The 21,281-nt window shown below is 45.6% G+C and overlaps 1 protein-coding gene and 1 long non-coding RNA gene across 2 annotated transcripts; one reads left to right on the forward strand and one right to left on the reverse strand.

Moving 5' to 3' along the window:
• Window positions 1–3,710: 3,710 nt before the first annotated feature.
• LOC105712237 (uncharacterized) lies at window positions 3,711–11,132 on the forward strand. Its single transcript, XR_001106274.2, has 3 exons — window positions 3,711–3,843; window positions 10,277–10,472; window positions 10,583–11,132. It is a non-coding gene; the product is annotated as an uncharacterized LOC105712237 (long non-coding RNA).
• Window positions 11,133–16,460: 5,328 nt separating this feature from the next.
• Window positions 16,461–20,123, reverse strand: LOC105713407 (torsin-1A-interacting protein 1-like). The gene is given in 7 exon segments (XM_064379933.1): window positions 16,461–16,777; window positions 17,836–17,902; window positions 18,403–18,584; window positions 18,587–18,755; window positions 19,106–19,405; window positions 19,453–19,782; window positions 20,037–20,123. Coding segments are annotated over 7 exon segments (1,452 nt in total).
• Between the last annotated feature and the right edge of the window lie 1,158 nt (window positions 20,124–21,281).

Genomic DNA, 21,281 nt, shown 5'->3' on the forward strand with positions numbered 1-21,281 from the left:
TGACACTGTCAGACTTCCCAACAGAAGCAATACAAGTCAGAAGACAATAAAGTAATAATAAAAATAGTAGCCAACCTTATTTAAGGAATTGTTGTGTTCTAAATGCTTTACATTATCTCATTTAATTTTTACAGTAACCTATAAGATATTATTCCTATGTTTCCAACAAGAAAACTGAGGCACAGAGACTTTGAGTTATTTGCTAAGGTTGGATAGCTCTTAACTGGCAAAGTCAGGATGGGATCCCAGGGATTCTGAGCATGGAGCCTGTGTTTATAACTGTTATGCCAAACAAGACCATTTTCAAATATCTGAGAGAAATTACTATCAACCTATAATTCTAGAGCCAGCTAGCAATCACTGAAGAGTGAGTGCAAAATAAATGGAAAGTAGTAGACCCTCAATGAAAAAGATTACTAAAAATCAAATCAAATCAAATCAAACACAGACTATATAAAATAAAATAAAATAAAATAAAACAATGAAGACCAGTTATGGGTGATAAATGAGGTCAAATGCAATGCAGGACACAATGCCATGTGACCTGGGAAAGGCTGACTGGAGTCCACATCGTGATGTTTTTGCATTGCACAGGAGGGTGAGAGAGATTGGACTAACTTTGGACTTTGTAAGTCACATATGCCTAGTCTAATTTTTTTTTTCTTTTTTTTTTTTTTTGGACAGAGTCTTGCTCTGTCACCAGGCACCCAGGCTGGAGTGCAGTGGCAATCTCGGCTCACTGCAACCTCCGCCTCCCAGGCTCAAGCAATTCTCCTGCCTCAGCCTCCCGAGTAGCTGGGACTACAAGCGAACACCACCACGCCCAGCTAATTTTTTTTGTATTTTTAGTAGAGATGGGGTTTCACCATGTTGGCCAGGATGGTCTCGATCTCTTGACCTTGTGATCCGCCAGCCTCAGCCTCCCAAAGTGCTGGGATTACAGACTTGAGCCACCGTGCCCGGCCTGCCTAGTTTAATTTTTAAATAAAACTAGCAAAAGGATAGAAAGAAAATAATTTCCAAACTAATCTAGGGAAAAATGGGAAAGGAGGAAAGCTGATTTATCTAATAATTATTTTGATATAAGTATTCAGAGTTGTATTGATTTTCTTTTCCTGGGATTTTCTTTTTGGGTGTGAATTTACATGTGACCTTCATGTTGAGAGGAAGGACGCCAACCTTCATTGAGTGCCTAGTCTATGCCTGGTGTTTTGCATTTGTTATTGGAGTCAATCTTTACAGTCAGCCTGTAAGGGAATTAGTATTATTCCCTGTTTACAGATAAATAAACTACTCAGAGAGTTTATATAACTTGCTCACAATCATACAGCTTTTGTGAGCCAGAAAATTACTTCAAAGTCAACTGTCTGACTCAAAGTCTAGGATATTTCTCCACTTTACTGGAATTTCCAAACCGCTGAGGAGCAGAGAGCTCTGAAAAGCAGAGCTCAGTGTGCCCTCAGCTGAGGGAGTATCCTGGATAAAGAATCTCTGTGCTCTATTCTTGTGCAAATGTGGAAAGGCCCTTGTGAAACGGAAGGTGCAAATTCTTTTAAAATCTAGGTGGTCTTTTGCCAGTGTTTATCTTCTCAGGCAGCAGATGTTACGATGTGAAGGGATCCAGGACCTCTTTTTTTTTTTTTTTTTTTTTTTTTTTTTTTTTTTTTTTGAGACGGAGTTTTTCGCTCTTGTTACCCAGGCTGGAGTGCAATGGCGCGATCTCGGCTCACCGCAACCTCCGCCTCCTGGGTTCAGGCAATTCTCCTGCCTCAGCCTCCTGAGTAGCTGGGATTACAGGCACGCGCCACCGTGCCCAGCTAATTTTTTGTATTAGTAGAGACGGGGTTTCACCATGTTGACCAGGATGGTCTCGATCTCTTGACCTCGGGATCCACCCGCCTCGGCCTCCCAAAGTGCTGGGATTACAGGCTTGAGCCACCGCGCCCGGCCCAGGACCTCTTTTTTTTTATGTAAAGAGAAAAAAAGCAGGCAGTCTTCTTACTAAATACGTAAGAATCCCTGAACTTGGCTTTTCACCCAAGACTCACAAAAACCCCAGTGCACTTGTACCGTAAGGGGTGCTTTCCACACGGCTCTGGCTCCACTCTCAGAAGGGCACGTCTCTACTTCTGCTGCCTTTCTGAGAGATGCCAGATACTCCACCTGACATGGCTTGGATTTGTGCCCCCAACCAAATCTCGTGTTCAGTTGTAATCTCCAATGTTGGAGGTGGGTCCTGGTGGAAGGTGATTGGATCATGGGGGGGTTTTGAAACTGTCTTTGGAAAATTATAACTGAGGAAATTATGATAGTGAAAGAGATCAGACCTAACTGACTCTACCTTGCTTCTAACCCTTAGCTCTGCTTGTGCATTCCCGGGCATAGGCTGAACTAATTTTGGGGTGGAATTCAGTTCATGGTTTGATTCTGAAACAAAATTGGTAATGTCCCTTTTCCGAAAAGACCCTCTTTTTTTCTACCTGTCTGCCTTTTCAGGACTGACATATTAGCTACAAGATTAGAAATTACAATTTAAGGGTTATGCAGCCTCTGGCTCCAAGAGTTTGAACCTCCCAAACTACTCCTGGGGATAACATCACTATTGTAAAATGTAAGATCAGTGCTTGAGATATTTTGCAGACCCTGCACTTGATGGATCAGCTGACACCACCCAGACCCGTAATCTGGCCCAAGCAGATCTGCCATCGCACCCAGGAAAAGAAGACATTAAGAAAACCTAACTTTGATCCGCTATGATTCCATCTCCAGCCTGACCAATCAAATCAGCACTCCTCGCTTCCCAAGCCCCTACCCGACAAATGATCCTTAAAAACTCTGACTCCTGAATGCTCAGGGAGGCTGATTTAAGTAATAGTAAAACTCTGGTCTCCTGCACAGCTGGCTCTGAGTGAATTACTCTTTCACCACTGCAGCCGGCTCTGAGTGAATTACTCTTCCCCTGTCTTGATAAATTGGCTCTGTCTAGGCAGCGGGCAAGGTGAGCCCATTGGGCAGTCACAATTTTCTCATGAATGGTTTAGAGCCATCGCCCTTGGTTGTGACAGTGGTGAGTTCTTGGAAGACCTGGTTATTCGAAAGTGTGCAGTAGCTCCCCTTCTCTCTCTTCCACCTGCTCTGGTCACGTAAAATGTGTGCCTGCTTCTTGCTCTCCTTCTGCTGTGACTGAAAGTTTCCTGAGGCCTCCCCAGAAGCTGTCAAGCTTCCTGTACAGGCAGGGAGCTGTGAGCCAATTAAGCCTCTTTTCTTTATAAATTACCCAGTCTTGGTATTTATTTATAGCAATGTGAGAATGGACTAAAAAACTGCCCTTTTCCCTTTTAACCCTATATGCCGTGACTGACCTAAGATTTGAGTTAGCAATGAAGGATCAAAATACATCTCTACCTATGGCTTCACATCTTCTGCTCTGGATTTCAGCCTATCCTGCACTCCTTCATTCATTCATTCATTCATTCATTCATCCAGCAGGTTCTAAGGGCCACTGTGTGCCAGGCCTGTTTCTCAGTGAACCTGCACATAACCCTTAGGTCCAAGGCTGTCAGAAGGGCTTACCCAAGGTTATGAGCTTGTAAACAGAGAGAATTGTCTTTAGATTCATTTTATAGGGCTCCTCCCACTTTACTAGTATTCATTTTATTATCGCCTCTCTGTCCTTGACAAAAGTACATGTTGACTCAAGTGATATGGTGCGATACTTCCTGCACTTTGTCAAAGGAGGAGTGCAGTTTGCTTTTCTGTAACTTTTTTTTTTCCCTGGAAACATTTGACCTGCTGTGAGTCTGGGCAAGCACTGCCATGGATGTCAGTCCTGGGACCAAGCAGGTGGGATTCGCAGACATTGCCAAGGGGAAGGACAGCTCAAGCTGGTTTCTTGGCCTGGCAGGACCATAGCTGTGGGGACACTGGTGAGAGTACAGGCTCTGGAACTGGCTCTTGGGGGATCTGGAAGGACAGCAGGCTCAGCAGAGGGCAGCCTGAAGGCCTATGTCCTAGGGAAGCAGGTTGGATGAATGGATTTGAATCAGAACAGAGCCGTGTAGCCTGAAGGCTGTCCAGGAAGTGAGGCAGTCTGAGCAGAAATGGGCTCTACGTGGCCTAGTTTTGCCAGTGCAGTCCGAGCTGCTGCCTGCTGCCTCTATGTCCTGCCTCACTGAGTGTCTGTGCTTTCTTTAACACGGAGTTGATTTTGAAGGCTGACTTAGCAATAAGCTGTTCCTTTTTTTACTGATGCTTTTTAAATGATGACATAAATGCAAGGTGGGCAGGTGGGCCTAGGGATAGTTACCTACCTCTTAGGAGGAGGTGGGAGAGGTATTTGATGCTGCTGCCCCTGCTGGACACTTAGTATCCCGGCCAGGGGGACAAGGTCTAGGCTGAGAGCTGTGAACAGATGCCTACACCACCAGCAGGTGGGAGTCCCTGGAAAAGTGTGTGAGTGACATCTATGGGAAATGTGTGTGGGTAGATAGACGTGGGGCAGTCCTGCTGAGGGGCCCGTAGAGAGCAGTCGGGATGTTCTGGCTACGCTGGTTTTGTGTTATTATATGGTGTTGGCAATGCAGGTGGTAACCTTTGATATGGTCACTTAGTAAAGCCAAACTTAAATGGCAAATTCTCCATCTGTAGGTAACTTTGTAGCTAATCGCAGGGCAGCTCAAGAGTGTTCTGAAATGAGATGATGGTCTATCACATGGGTGTGCTAGCAGAATAATGGCCCTGCAAAGGTCTTCGTCTTCATCCCTGGAACCTGTGACTCTGTTAGGTCACATGGAAAGGGAGATTGAAACTGCAGATGACAATCGGTTTGGTAATCAATTAACATTAAATTAGGGAGGTGATCTTGGATTATCCAGGTAGGCCAATTAGAATCAGGAGGGTCCTTAAAGGTGGAAGAGGGAGGCAGAAGGACCAGAGAGGATGACAGTGTAGGGAGGACCCAACCGGCTATTGCTGGCTTTGAAGATGGAGGAGGGGTCAAAGCCAAGGCATGAGGTGGTCTCCAGAAGCCAGAAATGGCAAGAAAATGAATTCTCCCGGAGAGCGTCCAGAAAGGAAGGTAGCCCTGCTGCTGTCTTGATTTTAGCAGAACCTGACCATGCTAGCACCTTGATCTCAGACTTCCAGCCTCCAGAACTGTGAGGAATAAATTTCTGTTTTTACAAGCCACCCAGTCTACGGTACTTTCTTACAGTAGCACAAATCAATAATCTAAGCTTCCACCTTAAGAAACTAAACAAATAAATTAAGCCAAAAACAAATAGAAAGAAAATATAGAGTATTCTAAAGTTTATTCGGAAAGGCAAAGAACTATAATAGCCAAAACAATTGGCTCACACCTGTAATCCCAGCACTTTGGGGGGGCAGAGGAGGGTGGATTGCATGAATCCAGGAGTTTGAGACCAGCCTGACAAATATGGTGAAACCTTGTCTCTACAAAAAATGCAAAACTTAGCTGGGCACAGTGATGCGTGCTTATAGTCCCAGCTGAGCCTGGGAGGTCGAGGCTGTAGTGAGCTGAGATCATGCCATTGTACTCCAGTCTGGGTGACAGAGTGAGACCCCGTGTCAGAAAAAAAAAGGAAAAAAGAATAAAGTAGGAAGAGCCACTCTATCCAATTTCAAGATTTAGTTTATAGCTATAGTAATCAAGACAGTATGTTATTAGGAGAGGAGTAGACACATAGATCAATGGGAATAGAATAGACAACCCAGAAATGGACCCACACGAGTATGGCCTGTTGATATTTTTTAACTTTTAAGTTCAGGGGTACGGTGCAGGTTTGTTATATAAGCACACTTGTGTTATGGAGTTTCGTTGTATGGATAATTTTGTCACCCAGGTATTAAGCCTAGTACTGATTAGTTATTTTTCCTGATCTCCTTCTCCGAATCTCCACCCTCTGAAAGGCCCCTCTATATGTCTGTGTGTTCTCGTCATTTAGCTCCCACTTATAAGTGAGAACATGCAGTATCTGGTTTTCTGTCCCTGTGTTAGTTTGCTAAGGATAATGGCCTCCAGCTCCATCCATGTTCCTGCAAACATGATGTCATTCTTTTTTATGGCTGCATAGTATCCCATGGTGTATATCTACAAGAAAATGTGGCACATATGCACCATGACTTATTGATTTTTATGGCTAAGGCGCACAAGTAATTCAATGAATGAAAGATTGTAAACAGTTTAGTCAAGTAATTGGACATCCATAGGCATAAAAGTAAGGCTTGGTTTAAGACTCACACTTTATTTAAAAATTAACTCAAAATGGATTGTGGCTTTAAATGTAAAATATAAAACTATAAAACATTTAGAAAGAAACACAGGAGAAAATCTTTGAAATCCAGGGCTAGGCAGCGTATTCTTGGACTTGACACCAAAGGCAGAATCCATAAATGGAAATATTGATAAACTGGACTTTGTCCAAATTAAACTTTCCCTTGGTGAAAGACCCCATTAAGAGGATGAAAAGACAAGCTACACACAGGGAGAGAATATTTTAAAGCCACATATCTGACAAATAACTGGTGTACATAAAGTTAAAATCCTAGTATGTTATTTATGTGTACATACATACTCATATTTATATAAAGAACTTTCAAAACACAACAGTAACAATATAAGCAACTGAATTAGAACTGGACCCATGACATAAAGAGACATTTCATGAGGCGGACATACAGATGGTAAATAAACACATGAAAAGGTGCGCATTACCTTTCTGGAAATTCACAGTGGGCTATCATAACACGCCTATCACAATGACCAAAATAAAACACTACCACCAAATGCCTACAATGACATGGGGACAAGGGGTCACTCATGTGTTACTGTCGGAATGTATAAAATGATGCAGACACTCTGGAAAACAGTTAAAATAATTAATCCCTCATATAGAAATATCATTTATTCAAATTCAGTTTATGATTTGTTTTTTTGAGACAAGAGTCTCGTACTGTTGCTCAGGCTAGAGTCCACAGGTGCAATCACAGCCCACTGTAGCCTTGACCTCCTGGGCTCAAGCGATCCTCCCACCTCAGCCCCCTGAGTAGATGGGACCATGGGCATGAGCACTACACAGTTAATTTTTTTGGTTATCTTCCCCTGTAGAGATGAGGTCTTACTATATTGTCCAGGCTGATCTCAAACTCCTGGGTTCAAGTGATCCTCCTGCTTTGGCCTCCCAAAGTGTTGGGATAACAGGCATGAGCTGGCACGCCTGGTCCAAATTCAATTTAGTTGAACACATTTTTGTAATCTTAAAATGTATAACAGCCATGTAGTTTAAGACCAGGGAAAATTAATAGAGGAAATTAAAAAGTTCAGATTAACTAAGCTTTCTATGAGGTAGTAAATCAAATGTACATAAATTAGACTATTATACTACTATTATTTTTATACTATTATTAAATCAAAGAGCAGGCAGATTATCAAAGTGGCTTAATTTTTTTTTGAGATAGAGTCTTGTTGTATTGCCCAGGCTGGAGTACAGTGGTGTGATTACTACTCACTGCAGCCTTGCACTCCTGTGCTTGACAGATCTCCTATCCCAGCATCCCGAGTAGCTGTGACTACAGGCACGTGCCACCTTGCCTGGCTAATTTTTTGTAGAGACAAGTTCTCACTATACTGCCTAATCCGGCATTGAACTCCTGACCTCAAGTAATCCTTCCTCCTTGGCCTTCCAAAGTGCTGGGATCACAGGTGTAAGCCACCATATCTGGCCTCAAAATGGTCTAATTTAGAATGATTCATCTTTTTTTTCTTTTTTGAGAAGAAGTTTCACTCTTGTTGCCCAGGTTGGAGTGCAATGGCATGATCTTGGCTTACTGCAACCTCCGCCTCCTGGGTTCAAGCGATTCTCCTCCCTCAGCCTCCCAAATAGCTAGGATTACAGGTGCTTGCCACCACACCTGGCTAAGTTTTTATATTTTAAGTAGAGATGGGGTTTCACCATTTTGGCCAGGCTGGTCTCGAACTCCTGACCTTCAGGTGATCCACCCGCCTTGGCCTCCCAAAGTGCTGAGATTACAGGTGTGAGCCACCATGCCCAGATAGATTCATCTTGATTAAACATTGTTTAATTGTTTGAGAAATTTCTGTCTATACGGATGTGTGTGTATAAGTCTCTCTCTTTAAATTGCTAGCAGTGGTGATTCAGCTGTGTCCTTCTTATGACCCAAATATGATTAGCCAAGGCTATTAAACCAACTCTAGCTAAATCTTACTTTTTGCTTTCAGAACATCAGTCTCAGTAAGAATGTCTTACCTAAAAGAATCAAGCTGGGCGTGGTGGCTGACGCCTGTAATCCCAGCACTTTGGGAGGCCAAGGCGGGTGGATCACGAGGTCAAGAGATCGAGACCATCCTGGTCAACATGGTGAAACCCCATCTCTACTTAAAAAAAAAATGCAAAAATTAGCTGGGCATGGTGGTGCGTGCCTGTAATCCCAGCTACTCAGGAGGCTGAGGCAGGAGAATTGCCTGAACCCAGGAGGCGGAGGTTGCGGTGAGCCGAGATCACGCCATTGCATTCCAGCCTGGGTAACAAGAGCGAAACTCCGTCTCAAAAAAAAAAAAAAAAAAAAGAATCAAAACATTTGAAGCATTAGGAGTTCATTTTTTTTCCTTTTTTTCTGTTTAAAATTTATATAAGTGCTTACGAGTCTATATAAAGCTTTTATTACAAGAAACTTTGTAATCTGATGTATTATTTTTCTTCCATTTAGTGTTAACTCTACCTACTGGAACTAGATAAATCTAGAGTTTGTAGATAATGGCCAATGCAGAAGTGACATAGTTTCTTGAGGAGCGGTGCGGGTGGCATTAACAATTTCAAGCTCAGCCATTCTAGGCTGAGCACATCAGGTACATAGAAGAGTTTCCCTCTGCAGATTAAGTCCTCAGAAAGGTGACCATTGTCCATCTTCTGACAAACCAAAAACAAACCAAGACTGGAACCTCAAAAGACAAAACTCTAGAGTGGGCGCAGCGTACACTGCTCGGGTGATGGGTGCACCAAAATCCCACAAATCACCACTGAAGAGCTTACTTGTAACTAAACACCACCTGTTCCTCAATGATCAATGGGAATACAAAATTAAAGAATAATAAAACAAAGTCTTACAGGAGACTGCTGATCAGAGTCACACAACAAGGCGTGAGCTATGTATGGTATTTGGACAGCTTAGCTTCAACACAGCAAATTGTAGTTTCAGTGAGAAATCCGTGAGCACTCTGAACTCAGTTGCCTCTGCAAGGCACCCAGGCTGCAGGAAAGTTGGAAGACCAAGCTCAGCTCTCGGGGGCTCCAGGAGCTGTGCTTTTCTGCTTTACCTGTCTGGGCTGGGCAATCTCAGTGGACTCACCAGACCGTCCAAGAATAAAACAAAGACCACCAGTGCTAAGTAACACAAAGTTATCATTATCATTTTGACAGAAAAAGGAACATATGCCAGTGAAGAAATTTATTGAGTGGTATAATGATTAACTTTATGTGTCTACTTCGCTAGGCCATTCTTCGCTCCAACAATATAAAGACAGCTTTTAGACATTATTAACATTTAGGTCAACAGATTTTGAGTTAAGCAAACTCCATAATATGGGTGCGCCTCCTCCAATCAAGGCCAAAATACTGACCTCCCCTGAGCAAGAAGAAATTCTGATGCCAGATTGCTTTTATTTTTTTATTTTTATTTTTTTTCTTGAGACAGGGTCTTGCTCTGTCACCTAGGCTGGAGTGCAGTGGTGTGTTCATGGTTCACTGGAGCCTCAACCTCTTGGACTCAAGCAATGCTCCCATGTCAGCCTCCTGAGTAGCTGGGATTATAGGCATGTGCCACCATGCCCAGCTAGTTTTTATTTTTATTTTTGTAGAGATAGGGTCTTGCTATGTTACCCAGGCTGGTGTCAAATTCCTGAGCTCAAGTGATCTTCCCAGCTTAGCCTTCCAAAATGCTGGAATTACAGGCATGAGTCACCATGCCTGGCCCAGACTGCCTTTCAATGCAAACTTTCCCTGGGTCTCTACACTTGATGGTTAGCCCTGCAGATTTTGGACTTGCCAGCCCCCAAAATTGTGTGAGTCAATCCTTAAAATTTGTCTCTCTCATTCGCTTCACATCCTATTTTTTCCGTTTCTCTGGAGGACTCTGGGTAATACAACTAGTTTGCTGAATAGAAAATTCTGGGGGTTTTAACTGCTGGAATGGGGAATTTCACAGTGATTATGCTAATTAGGCATTGACTTTTGTCTTCTAGACAGGATGAAATGATTCCACGGGTCTATATGCAGTCTGTCAAAATCATTTCCATTGCTCATTGCTCAGGAAATTGTCTTCCATGAAGTCCAGTGGGTTCTGACATCCCAGGTCCCAGATGCTCGTACTGCAGCTGGTTGGAGCCAGCTGAGATAAAGCACAGCATCAATTTTGATAATGACTTGGCAAGTGCTGCTGTAAGTGGGAAGATTTTATTTCCTCTAATTTTCCACTGAGATTTTCTAATTAATATATACCCAGCATACCTGCGTTCTCGATAAAAATTGTGTTTTCTTTTTCCTTTAAGATTCAATAGCCATAAATTGCCACACCAGGGAAATAAGGCGAGAGCAAAAGGAAGGCAAGAAGCAATCATTAAAGAAATGAAGTAAGATTTTTCTCTCTTTTCCATCAGCGAGCTGATGTATTTTAATGTCAACCATGACCAGAGACAATTGGGGCACGAAAGCTTAGGATTTGGATCCTGTTCATACTTCCTGAATCCTCCATCCAGAAACCTGAGTGTTAGGGACTGGCTTGTGCCCCCAGCCCCAAATTCTTATGTTGAAACCCTAACCCCCAATATGGCTGTATTTAGAGGTAGGGCTTATAAGGGGGTAATAAAAGATAAATGAGATCAGAAAGATGAGACTCTAATCTAATAGGATTGGTGTCTGTGTAAAAAGAGGAAAGGCACCAGAGACCTCTCTCTCTTTCTGCTGTGTAAAAGGCCATGTGAAGACACAGCAAGAAGGTGGCTGTCTGAAAGCCAGGAAGGGAGCCCTTGCTGGGAACCAAATTTGCCAGCACTTCATCTTAGACTTTAGTCTTCAAATAAATACCTGTTGTTTAAGTCACCCAGCATGTGGAATTTTGTTATGGCAGCTCACGCAGACTAAGATGCTGAGACAGTCTCCTTTGGACCATCGATTGAAGGGAGCCAGCCTGGCTTCTCTGACCTGATAATTTTGCTCAGTGAAAGGTGACACCAGGCCAAAGACATCTTGACTCCATCCTTTACTTGTGTTTTCTTGTAAAATGTAGAGCCTGCCATGTCCTGACTTTAAGTCTTTTGGGGTTTTTCTCAGTGGCTGCATGATCACATTCTAATTCTTCAGAAAGTCATTCAAAAATCTTCACCTTGTGTGGCCAGGCGCAGGGGCTCACACCTGTAATCCCAGCACTTTGGGAGGCTGAATTGGGAGAATCTCTTGAGGCTGGGAGTTCAAGACTAGCCTGGCCAACATGACAAAACCCTGTCTCTACTAAAAATACAAAAACTAGCCAGCGAGGTGGTGCATGCCTGTAGTCCTAACTATTTGGGAGGCTGAGGCAGGAGAATCGCTTGAACCTGGGACATGGAGATTGCAGTGAGCCTAGATCTCACCACTGCACTCCAGCCTTGGTGGCAGAATGAGACTCTGTCTCAATAATAATATTAATAATAATAACGGCCTTCACATTATAGCCCCAAGCTCCTTCTCTTCCCATATCACTTTTTACTCTATGTCCTCTGTCTTCTAGTCCATGGGCCCTGTATTAGTCCATTTTCACGCTGCTATGAAGAAATACTTGAGACTAGGTAATTAACAGAGGAAAGAGGTTTAACTGACTCACAGTTCCAATTGGCTAGGGAGGCCTCAAGAAACTTAGCATCATTGCGGAAGTTGAAGCAAACTTGTCCTTCTTCACACGGCTGCAGGAAGGAGAGTCCTGAGTAAAAGGGGGAAGCTCCTTACAAAACCTTCAGATCTTGTGAGAACTCACTTATCACAAGAACGACATGAGGGTAACCGCCCCATGATTCAATTACCTCCCACAAGGTCCCTCCCCCAACACGTGGGGGTTACAATTTGGATTACAATTAAAGATGAGATTTGGGTGGGGACAAAAATCCAGACCATATCAGGCCCTGTGTGGTTGGCAGAATAATGGTCCCCCAAGATACCTGCCCTCTGATCCCTGACACCTGTGAATATGGCACATTACATGGCAAAAGGGGCTTTGCAGGTAGAATTAAGGATGCAGATCTTAAAATGGGGAGACTATCCTGGCTGATTCAGGTGGGTCCAGTATAATAACATGCACTCTTAAAGATGACAGAGGGAGGCAGACAAGCCATAGAGAGTGGAAGAGGCGGGAGAGAGTCATGGTGCAAGAGGGGCTCTTTCCATGGGTGCTGGCTGTCAGGATGAGATGGGCCATGAGCATCTCCAGATGCTGAGGGCAACCCCTGCCCAACAGCCATCGAGGAAACAAGGACTTCATTCCCACAAACCCACACAGCTGAATTCTGCCAGCAACCCTAATGAGCCTGGATGTGGATTCTCCCCCAGAGCTCAGCCCTGATGACACCTTGATTTTGGCCTTGAGAGATGAAGCACAGAAGCCAGCAGAGCCTGTGAGATTTCTGACCTCCCCCAGGAAGTGTAAGATAATACACTTGTCTTGTTTTAAACTATGCTAGTAGTAGTTTATTCCGGCAGCCATGGGAAACATTGCCCCCCCAGCACATGTCCTCATTTGCATGCTTTCTTGAGTGCTGATGCTGCTGTGGGGAACACCTGTTCTCTAGCTTGCCACTAAGTTAAAATCTCACCTGTCCTGGAAGGCCCAGCTTCCACAGCCATCCCTGAGCAACACTGCCCTGCCCCTGATGACAGAGCAGAATGAATTACATTCTTCTCTGTGCTTGGAGAATTTTGCTTCTATCTCAACATAGTGCACGTGCTGAGTGGTTAGCATCTATGCAGTGGTCGCCTTTTGCTGCACTCTGACCCTTGTCCCTAGCCCAGTGCCTGATAGTCTGTCAATCAGGTATTTACTGTAGACTATGTTGTGCCACACAGACGTGTCATAGGTGCTAGGTATACGGGGATGCCTAAATCAGACCCAGGGCCCTTCATTCTGTCACGGACCTCCTAGGCTACACATATTCACTGCCTCATAAACATCTGCTAAGTTGATTAAACTAAGACCTCCTGGGGACAGGGAAGCTACAATCACCAGGAAGCAGGATTAGCCTGGTCTCTCTGTCAGGGCAGCCTCATGTGTATGCACACGAGTCTTCTCCCGCACCGTGGACCATCTCTCTGTAGGAAGATGTGGGGCACCAGGAGTGCTTATCGCGGGGTTGTTTGGTTCAGCCATGACTTGCCTGGGGCGTAATAGGGTGCTGCTTTCCTTTTTCTCCTCAAACTTCCTTTTTATAAAGTGACCGCGATAATATTTACACACATCGTTTCCAAAAGGCTTTTCTCACATTCGTCATGACGTTTAATCTTGATGACAAAACCAGGGTGCACACGGAAGTAAAGCAAAGAAAATATTTGATGGATTATAATTGTATAGCTGTTTTATTCAGTCTTTCCTGCTGGAAAGTCCCTAGTTATATAAGTTAATCGGGGGCTCCTAATTGGCTAGCCTTTTTTTTTTTAAATATAGGCATTCACAAAAAATAGCTCAAGCTAAGTTTTGCTTATGTTTGCAAATCAAGCAAGATCTGAATCTCTTAGGAGGCCTCACTGGCTTTGTGTTTGCTCAGTAGAGTATCCAACCACTTCTGGCTTGGAGCTGTTTGGATTGGTGTTTTTACAAATAAACTCTAAACTTTTATGGTGCCTCAGTTTACCATTTAACAGAGGCCTCAGAAGAAATCCACCCTGCTGACCCGTTGATTGCAGACTTCTAGCCTTCAGAACTGTGGGCAGATAAATGCCTGTTAGTGAAACTGCCCAGTCTGTGGGTCTTATGGCAGCCCAAGCAAATGAACCTACTTGCCTGTGGCTTTATTTAAGTTCCCTTCCATTCCTGGCCTCTCTGACCCCCACTGTCTATTTTAATCGCTGTGACCAAGTCCCCATCTCCATGGTGCAGGTGGGGGCCAGGCTGGCTCAGCAGGGCCTTGCGCTGGCAAGGGGTAGCCCCAAGGCTGAAGAGTCACCAGTGATGAACAGAGACACAGAGAGTAAATTAAGTCGGGCTGAGCTGGAAGCTGGATGGAAGAGTCAGGGGCTCAATGCCAGAGAAGAGGCAGGAAGGGTTTCCTGTGCAGCAGGGAAGGATGGATGGATAGAAGCCACAGCATGTGGACAACAGCCATGAAATGGAGGCTCCTGGAGCCTGCGGGGAAAGAGGCTGAGGTTTCCAGCTGCCTGCCCCAGTGGTTAACTCCATGTGCAGTTGACCTTGCTAGCCAGAGGTGAGGCAGCCTGGCTCGGAAAGCTGGGAGGAGATCCCCCCCAGCTGCGGTGACGTCTTTCCCCATGCTCTTTTGAGTCAAGATTCACATATTTCTCTTCCTCTTTCTGCTGGGAGCCTTTTACAGGCTGGGACTGCTTCTTCCTTAAGGACCTCCAGGATGCACTCTTTGCACCTCAGCATCCAGCCCTGCACGGGACACGGTAACTCCCCTGTAGATGCAGGTTGAACAAAGAGATCAATCAGGAAATCAGTCTGCAGCTACCGCTTTCCTTTCAGTTTTACAGCTTTCATCTGCAACGCACAATCGGTTTGGTGGAATGACTGGCCAAGATGGCAAAGCCAGGAGGAATCTGCAGCAGAGATTTTTACTCTCATTTTTGATTTAGTGGGTAATTCTGGAGGATAGCAGATAAAAACATTCTTGCTTCCGAAGGTTTCAAGAGCTCTGGAGACAGGTCAGGCATGAAAACTGTGAAAATGATGGCTCATCCTGTAGAACTCTACAAGGAAGAATTGGGCTGAGTAAATTATTGAATCACAACTTTTTCTTTTCTTTTTTTTTTTCCAGTGGGAAGCTGAACATTTCAGAACAGCTATTATTATCACTAAAAAAATAGATGTCTAAAATTTATAGTGCTCCATTTAGAGATTGGACGATCTAGGCGTTAATCACTTAAACCATTTTCTAATTCTATAAAATAAGATTAATGATGTGTCTTTTTTGTGATCCCTTTTCTAAGATTAAAACCTTTGATGTGGAAAATGTTCGTTGCTGCTCCTATTTCGAGGCCTGGGTGAATTACTTCACCGTCTCTGTCTGTGACAGACCCCTGAGTCCACTGCAAATTTCTACCTTCCCATTTATTGGGTTTCCTAGATTTTCTAAATATATTGATTTAACTCGAATGGTTCGATTTATTCCAGAACTTTATTCACTAACTGCATGGCACGCACTTTCTTAAACAAGGGAGTTCTTTCATGGTTGACAGTGGAATTATTGTCAATCATCAGTAGGAATACATGAACATGTCCTGTTTATAGTTCTGTAGGTAGAACTTGGATAGTATGAGGGATTCTGACTTGTTTGCATGAGGCTCCCAATGAGGATGTATTGTTGAAATTTTAAGTGTAATTCAGTGGATAAGCAAGAAATAATAGTGCAGAGGATCATTCCCCAAAGTCCTCTTATTGTGACCCAGGATTAAAGTAAGTGGCAAAGTCAACAAAAATGCCAACCTCCAAATATGGATCAAGCCTCCCCCCTCCAAACTACCCCGCCCCCACTCCAAACTACCCCCGCCCCCACTCTTGGAGCTTCATTGTGGCCAGAGGCTGCTGTCCCGGGCAGTGCTGCAGCCTTAGACACCGCCCACTCATGAGACAGACCGGTGTTGTGTCTCAGCACACAGCCTAATGTGCGACTCCTTCTGCAAATATCACTCTAGTTTCAATATGGCCCTTCCATAATTTAACCTGAATGACTGATGTTGGTTATATTCAGCGATCGGGGAGAGAAACTACAGAACAAAAAGAAGAGCTGCTGCTTCTTGCTCTTTTCTCCCTCCTCAGCCAGCCTGATGCAGGTCGGCTCCTAGAGGAGGAGCGAGCAGGCTGGGAGGGCTTCAGCATCCACTCGTGGGCGACTTAACACTTACGTGGTAACACCATGCGAAGTTCGTGAACATAAAAGCAAATCACATTGGGTCCTCTCCCCCAGATGAGATGAGCAGCATGCAGGGCAAGGGACAGCCACCCCCACGGTGCAGTGAGCTGTGTGCTGCTGCAGAAGGAGGACAGACATCCTGGGGGTAGGGGAGAGAGAGAAGGGCGCATGGGAGGTGGGTTTTGATGGCTGAACAGGAGTTTCCTAGGGGCCTGTGGAAGGGAAGTGTGGATAGGACAGAAATAAATAATACTAGAGTTCTGTATCACAAATGGTGGACGGTCAGCATGGCTGGTGGGAGGGGCCGTGCAGCACCCAGTCAGCAGTAAGGCTGGGTGGGCAGCTCGGGGGCAGACCATGAATGGGCTTTCTCGTGTGCATGGCTCTGGCCAGGCATAATCACGGTTTTCAAGCAAGGACTTGATTGAAATAGATCAGATTCTTCCAACGTGGAGCTCAGGAGGGAAACCAGGTATGGGGTGGCTGCAAAGCGCCTGCCGGAAATGTTGAGGCCTGGGGTGGGGTGGACGGAGAAGTTGGACCCAAAAGACACGCTTAGGGAGAAGTGACTGCAATTTGGGAGGGAGTGAGGGGAGACCTGCAGCTTCTGATCGCAATGTCGGGTGGACGGTGACACTGCAGCCAGAAAAGCAGTCATAGAAGGTCCAGTGGGTTGGTGGAGAAGCCGGTAGAAAGGCCCCCGAGGCATCTGCCTGCCTTGTCTGCTTTTCACCCCTTTCCCTGCCCTCGTCAGCCTTGTAAGCCTTGGTGAGCATCTGGAAACTTTACCAGGAGAGGCAGAGCCATGGCCCAAGCGGTGCCCAGCTCAGAGGGGTGCCCAGGAGGAGTGTGGCCTGGAGAAGGCTGCCCGCGCCTCCTTCTGTGGGTGCCAGCGGTGGCTTGGGCTGGTGTTCCCACGCTTGTGCATTCTGTCAGCCTGTGCCAGTCCACGGTACAGCGGCTGAGTCTCATCTGAGCAAGGAAATTTGGAGCTTCCTGCTTTCCTCTTGCTTTTCTTTAGACAAGGCATACGGCAAACTCAGTCCTTCCCCAGCTGCTTCTGGGGGGGTCGTGGCAAAGTACGAAGTGCTGCGATAGCCTGGTTCAGGGAGAGAGGGATCTGCGCCTGAAAAGCATGTCACGAAGACTTGGCTTTTCTTAAAACACTCACATTTCTTTTCCTAGCATAGTAGTTATTTTCTGCCGTCTGGGCTTTGGTGACAGTGTGGTCTGGCTCCACAGATGTCAGAAACTCAAGCTTCTGCAAAGACTTTCACTTCTCAGGTTCCAAAGACCTCAACAAGCTTCCCATCGTCTGTGTTCATGGACTTACATTTCATGTTGTCAAATGAGTATCAGGTAATGGCAGAAATAACACGTTATCGCACATTTATTGATTTATTTCCCTTGGATTTATTTACTTTAGAACACCGTTACCCAAAGCAGAGCTCTTGAAACTCTAGTCCTACAACATGATCTTTGAAAAATGGGTTTCATTTCCAGATGCTTGGAAAATATTGAATTCCCCACGCTCCTCTTGCACATCAATTCTCAACTCACAATAAAGGCTCTGAGAAGGCCTGCATTATAACATCGTGCAGACAGGGTCTCCCCAAGTTGTCAAGCATGAGATCCTACACTCTGTTTAGTGGTTTTTGTTTTTATTCTAAGTGCATTTTGAAGAGCCAGTGTACCAACTTCTGTGAAGGCTGCTCTAAAATGCACAAACGTTGCAAGCCTTTCTAAGTCATGTTGTTGAGTCTGTAGAAGAGGAAGAAATTTGGGAAATGGGCTGCCAGCTTTTCCCAGCCCTAAAGGGAAGATCTCACTCTTTTTTCCATTGATCTCCCTTTTCCATTTTGACTTTGCCTCTAATTAATTTTTCTTATTGCTCTTCACCCCATTTATTGGTGTTTTGCCTCAGATGAAAGTAGGGTGATTAGTTCCTTATCTCCCTTTTAAAGGAATTTCATCTGGCTTCCAGCTCAGGGGCTAATTATGGCTTTATGGATTTCCTTCTTTGAAATCCATCTATGATAAATACTGCCAGCTTCTCACTCACTTCAGGATAAAGTGGGAAGCTCTGTAGGCCTAATTCTTCCCCTTCTCTGTAGAGGCATACTATTTATGATAAAAAGGGGGAGAGGCGGCTGGGTGTGGTGGCTCATGCCTGTAATCCCAGCTGCTTGGGAGGCTGAGGCAGAGAATTGCTTGAACCTGGGAGGCGGAGGTTGCAGTGAGCCGAGATTGCGCCACTGCACTCCCAGTCTCTGGGAGACAAAGCAAGACTCTGTTTCAAAAAAAAAAAGATATTTTTCCAGGAATGTTTGGCTCCTTTTCCACAGCTTCTCCTCTTGACCTTGGTATTTATTCTTAAGTTGGTTTATCTGGTTCTGGACCTCTTGAACAGCAGTAGTTTCTACCTCAGCAGTACTAAAGAACAAAAACTCCTAGAGGCGAGAGCAGCTATCAGAGGAAGTAGCCACCACCAGTTCCTCTTGGTAAAAGATGCATTTTGAGGTTGTCCGGTCACTTGTCGGCTGGAGGGTGATGGAGACTGGTGTCCAAGCTCTGATTTCTGGATGCTGTCCTCTTGAGTCCCCATCCGTGTCCTCTTGCGTCCCCATCCCTGTCCTCTTGCGTCCCCGTCCCTGTCCTCTTGCGTCCCCGTCTCTGTCCTCTTGCGTCCCCGTCCCTGTCCTCTTACGTCCCGTCCCCATCCCTGTCCTCTTATATCCCCGTCCCTGTCCTCTTACGTCCCCGTCTCTGTCCTCTTGCGTCCCCGTCCCTGTCCTCTTACGTCCCGTCCCCATCCCTGTCCTCTTGCGTCCCCGTCTCTGTCCTCTTACGTCCCGTCCCCATCCCTGTCCTCTTACGTCCCTGTCCCTGTCCTCTTGCGTCCCCGTCTCTGTCCTCTTGCGTCCCCGTCCCTGTCCTCTTGCATCCCCGTCCCTGTCCTCTTGCGTCCCCGTCCCTGTCCTCTTGCATCCCCGTCCTCATTCTTGCAGTTTGTTGGGTCCATTTCCGAGGAGTTTTATGATATCCTGAGCTCAGCACTGAAGGTTGCTTATCATGAGCTGGGAAGTTTTGACATTGTGATGACTGCCAGAATGATTCTGTATACTGACTAGATGATCTGCTGGTTTGATCTCCGGATTCATCAGAATCCCTGGATCTGGCCCTAGCAGCAGTGGCCCTGCTGTGAGAGCCGTCTTGATCATCTTCTTCAGAGAAACTGACCTTCTGTTGGACACTGGTGGCTTCTAATTCACTCATTTTCGTATCTCCATTTGTTTTGTATGTTGAATCAGATTCTTGGGCTTCATAAGCCGGGGCTGACATAACCAGATGACAAGATCTTCACTCACCGCTGGAGCCTCTTGTGTGCCCCTGACAGTGTTCTTTGAGATCGTTTGGCTTAAATCACTTTGGGAAGATGGTTTATCGTCTTCAGAGGAATGAGAGTCCCACAGGCCACTCCTGGTTGTAGTGGGAGACGGCTGTGGCGGAGGCTGTTGTGAGTGCTGCTGCTGAAGGCAGGTAGCCCTTTGCGTCTTCATCTCCTCGGCTTCCTGGGGTCGCGGCTGCCTCTGCTGCCTAGACTGAAGGGAGTATGTGCTTTCTCTCACTTCTGGGGTTTTCTAAATCGACATCTAATTTTTTTTCCCAGACTTTACTCAATAAAACCAATCATGACAAATCATGGAAAATAGAGCCCTCACATCAGTGTTACCAATTCACCGAGCACTGCTAGCACTTTTTACTTTGTTTTGGAGATCCAAAAATGTTTCTGGGCTCGAAAAGCAGAGTGAGCAAGAGGTCCCGGGGGGGACTTAGAGGTCTGGGTCCCGGTTCCCAGCCCCCACTTCCTAGTGACGAGCTCCTGAGTCACTACCAAATGACCAGCGCTAACGTGGACTGAGGGTTTACCAGGTGCCCGGCGAAGTTCAAAGCACCTTTCGTGCATCTCCACTGTGGACATGGGACAGTGAGGTGACAAGAGGCGCTCAGTCACCAGCGAACCTCATTTCATCTGTGCAGTAATAACACCTCCCTCCCATCCCGGCCGGTGGGATTATTGGAAGCTCGAGTGACACTGGGTGTCTAGAAAGTGCTTTGAAAGCTGCAGCGTTCTGGTGGATGAAAGTAGGAGTCCCTCATATTCTCACTTAAAAGCTTCTGGTTGACACATGATTTCTCTCCTTTGCAGGAAGCTGACAAGAAGCATGCTGCTGAGTGATCCTGGGTTCCCATCCTCCACACCCGCACACCCACGTGTGGGCTCAGCCAGCGAGGAGAAGTCTAATAGGCAGGAGGAGGGGAGACACGAGGGGCGTCCGCGGTAAGTCACGGGAAGCCACCTGCACTCCGACTTCTTTTAGCTTCTTCGATATTTTGTAGGGGGGTCCCATGACTGACATGGGGGTTAGAACGGGAAGGAAAGGTCCCTCTCCTCCCATCTGGAGGTGTTGAAGCAGCACTGGGCAGAGCCCAGGGTGGTACCTCTGGGGCTATGGTGGGACAGGGGTGTTCGATGGGTTGGAAGCCCCCTTTCCCCAACAAAACATCTCTGACCTGGTTTAAGACCTTGGAGGTCCACACACACATTTCATGGGACCACAGGCGTGTGCCACCAATTATGAATGCAGCTAATTTCATTATTTTTATTTTTTAAATAGATATGAGGTCTTGTTGTGTTGTCCAGGCTAGTCTCGAACTCCTGAGCTCAAGGAATCTTCCTGCCTTGGCCTCTGAAAGTGCTGGGATTGTAGGCGTGAGACCCCGTTACATTTTATTAAGGTCTGTTTGCTTCTGCATCTTGGTCCAACTCCTAGCGTGGTCAGTTATCAGCAGGTTGGTTTCTCTTATGCCACTGTGTGTTCCTGAAGGAGAAATATTTTATTTTTTCTTTGTGTCCGCCCTCAAAGGATGATCAACTTTTTAAGCTTTCACTCCAGAATTTATAGGCTTCCAGTCAATGCCCTCTCTTGCAAACGGTCCCACAACTACCCTCTCTCCAATGTACCTTTTATTTTTTATTTTTATTTTTATTTTTTTTTTGAGACGGAGTTTCGCTCGTTACTCAGGCTGGAGTGCAATGGCGCGATCTCGGCTCACCGCAACCTCCGCCTCCTGGGTT

Source organism: Aotus nancymaae, unplaced genomic scaffold (assembly GCF_030222135.1).
Source record: "Aotus nancymaae isolate 86718 unplaced genomic scaffold, 86718_ANA_hifiasm-v0.15.2.pri h1tg000022l_1, whole genome shotgun sequence".
Taxonomy (NCBI): Eukaryota; Metazoa; Chordata; class Mammalia; order Primates; family Aotidae; genus Aotus; species Aotus nancymaae.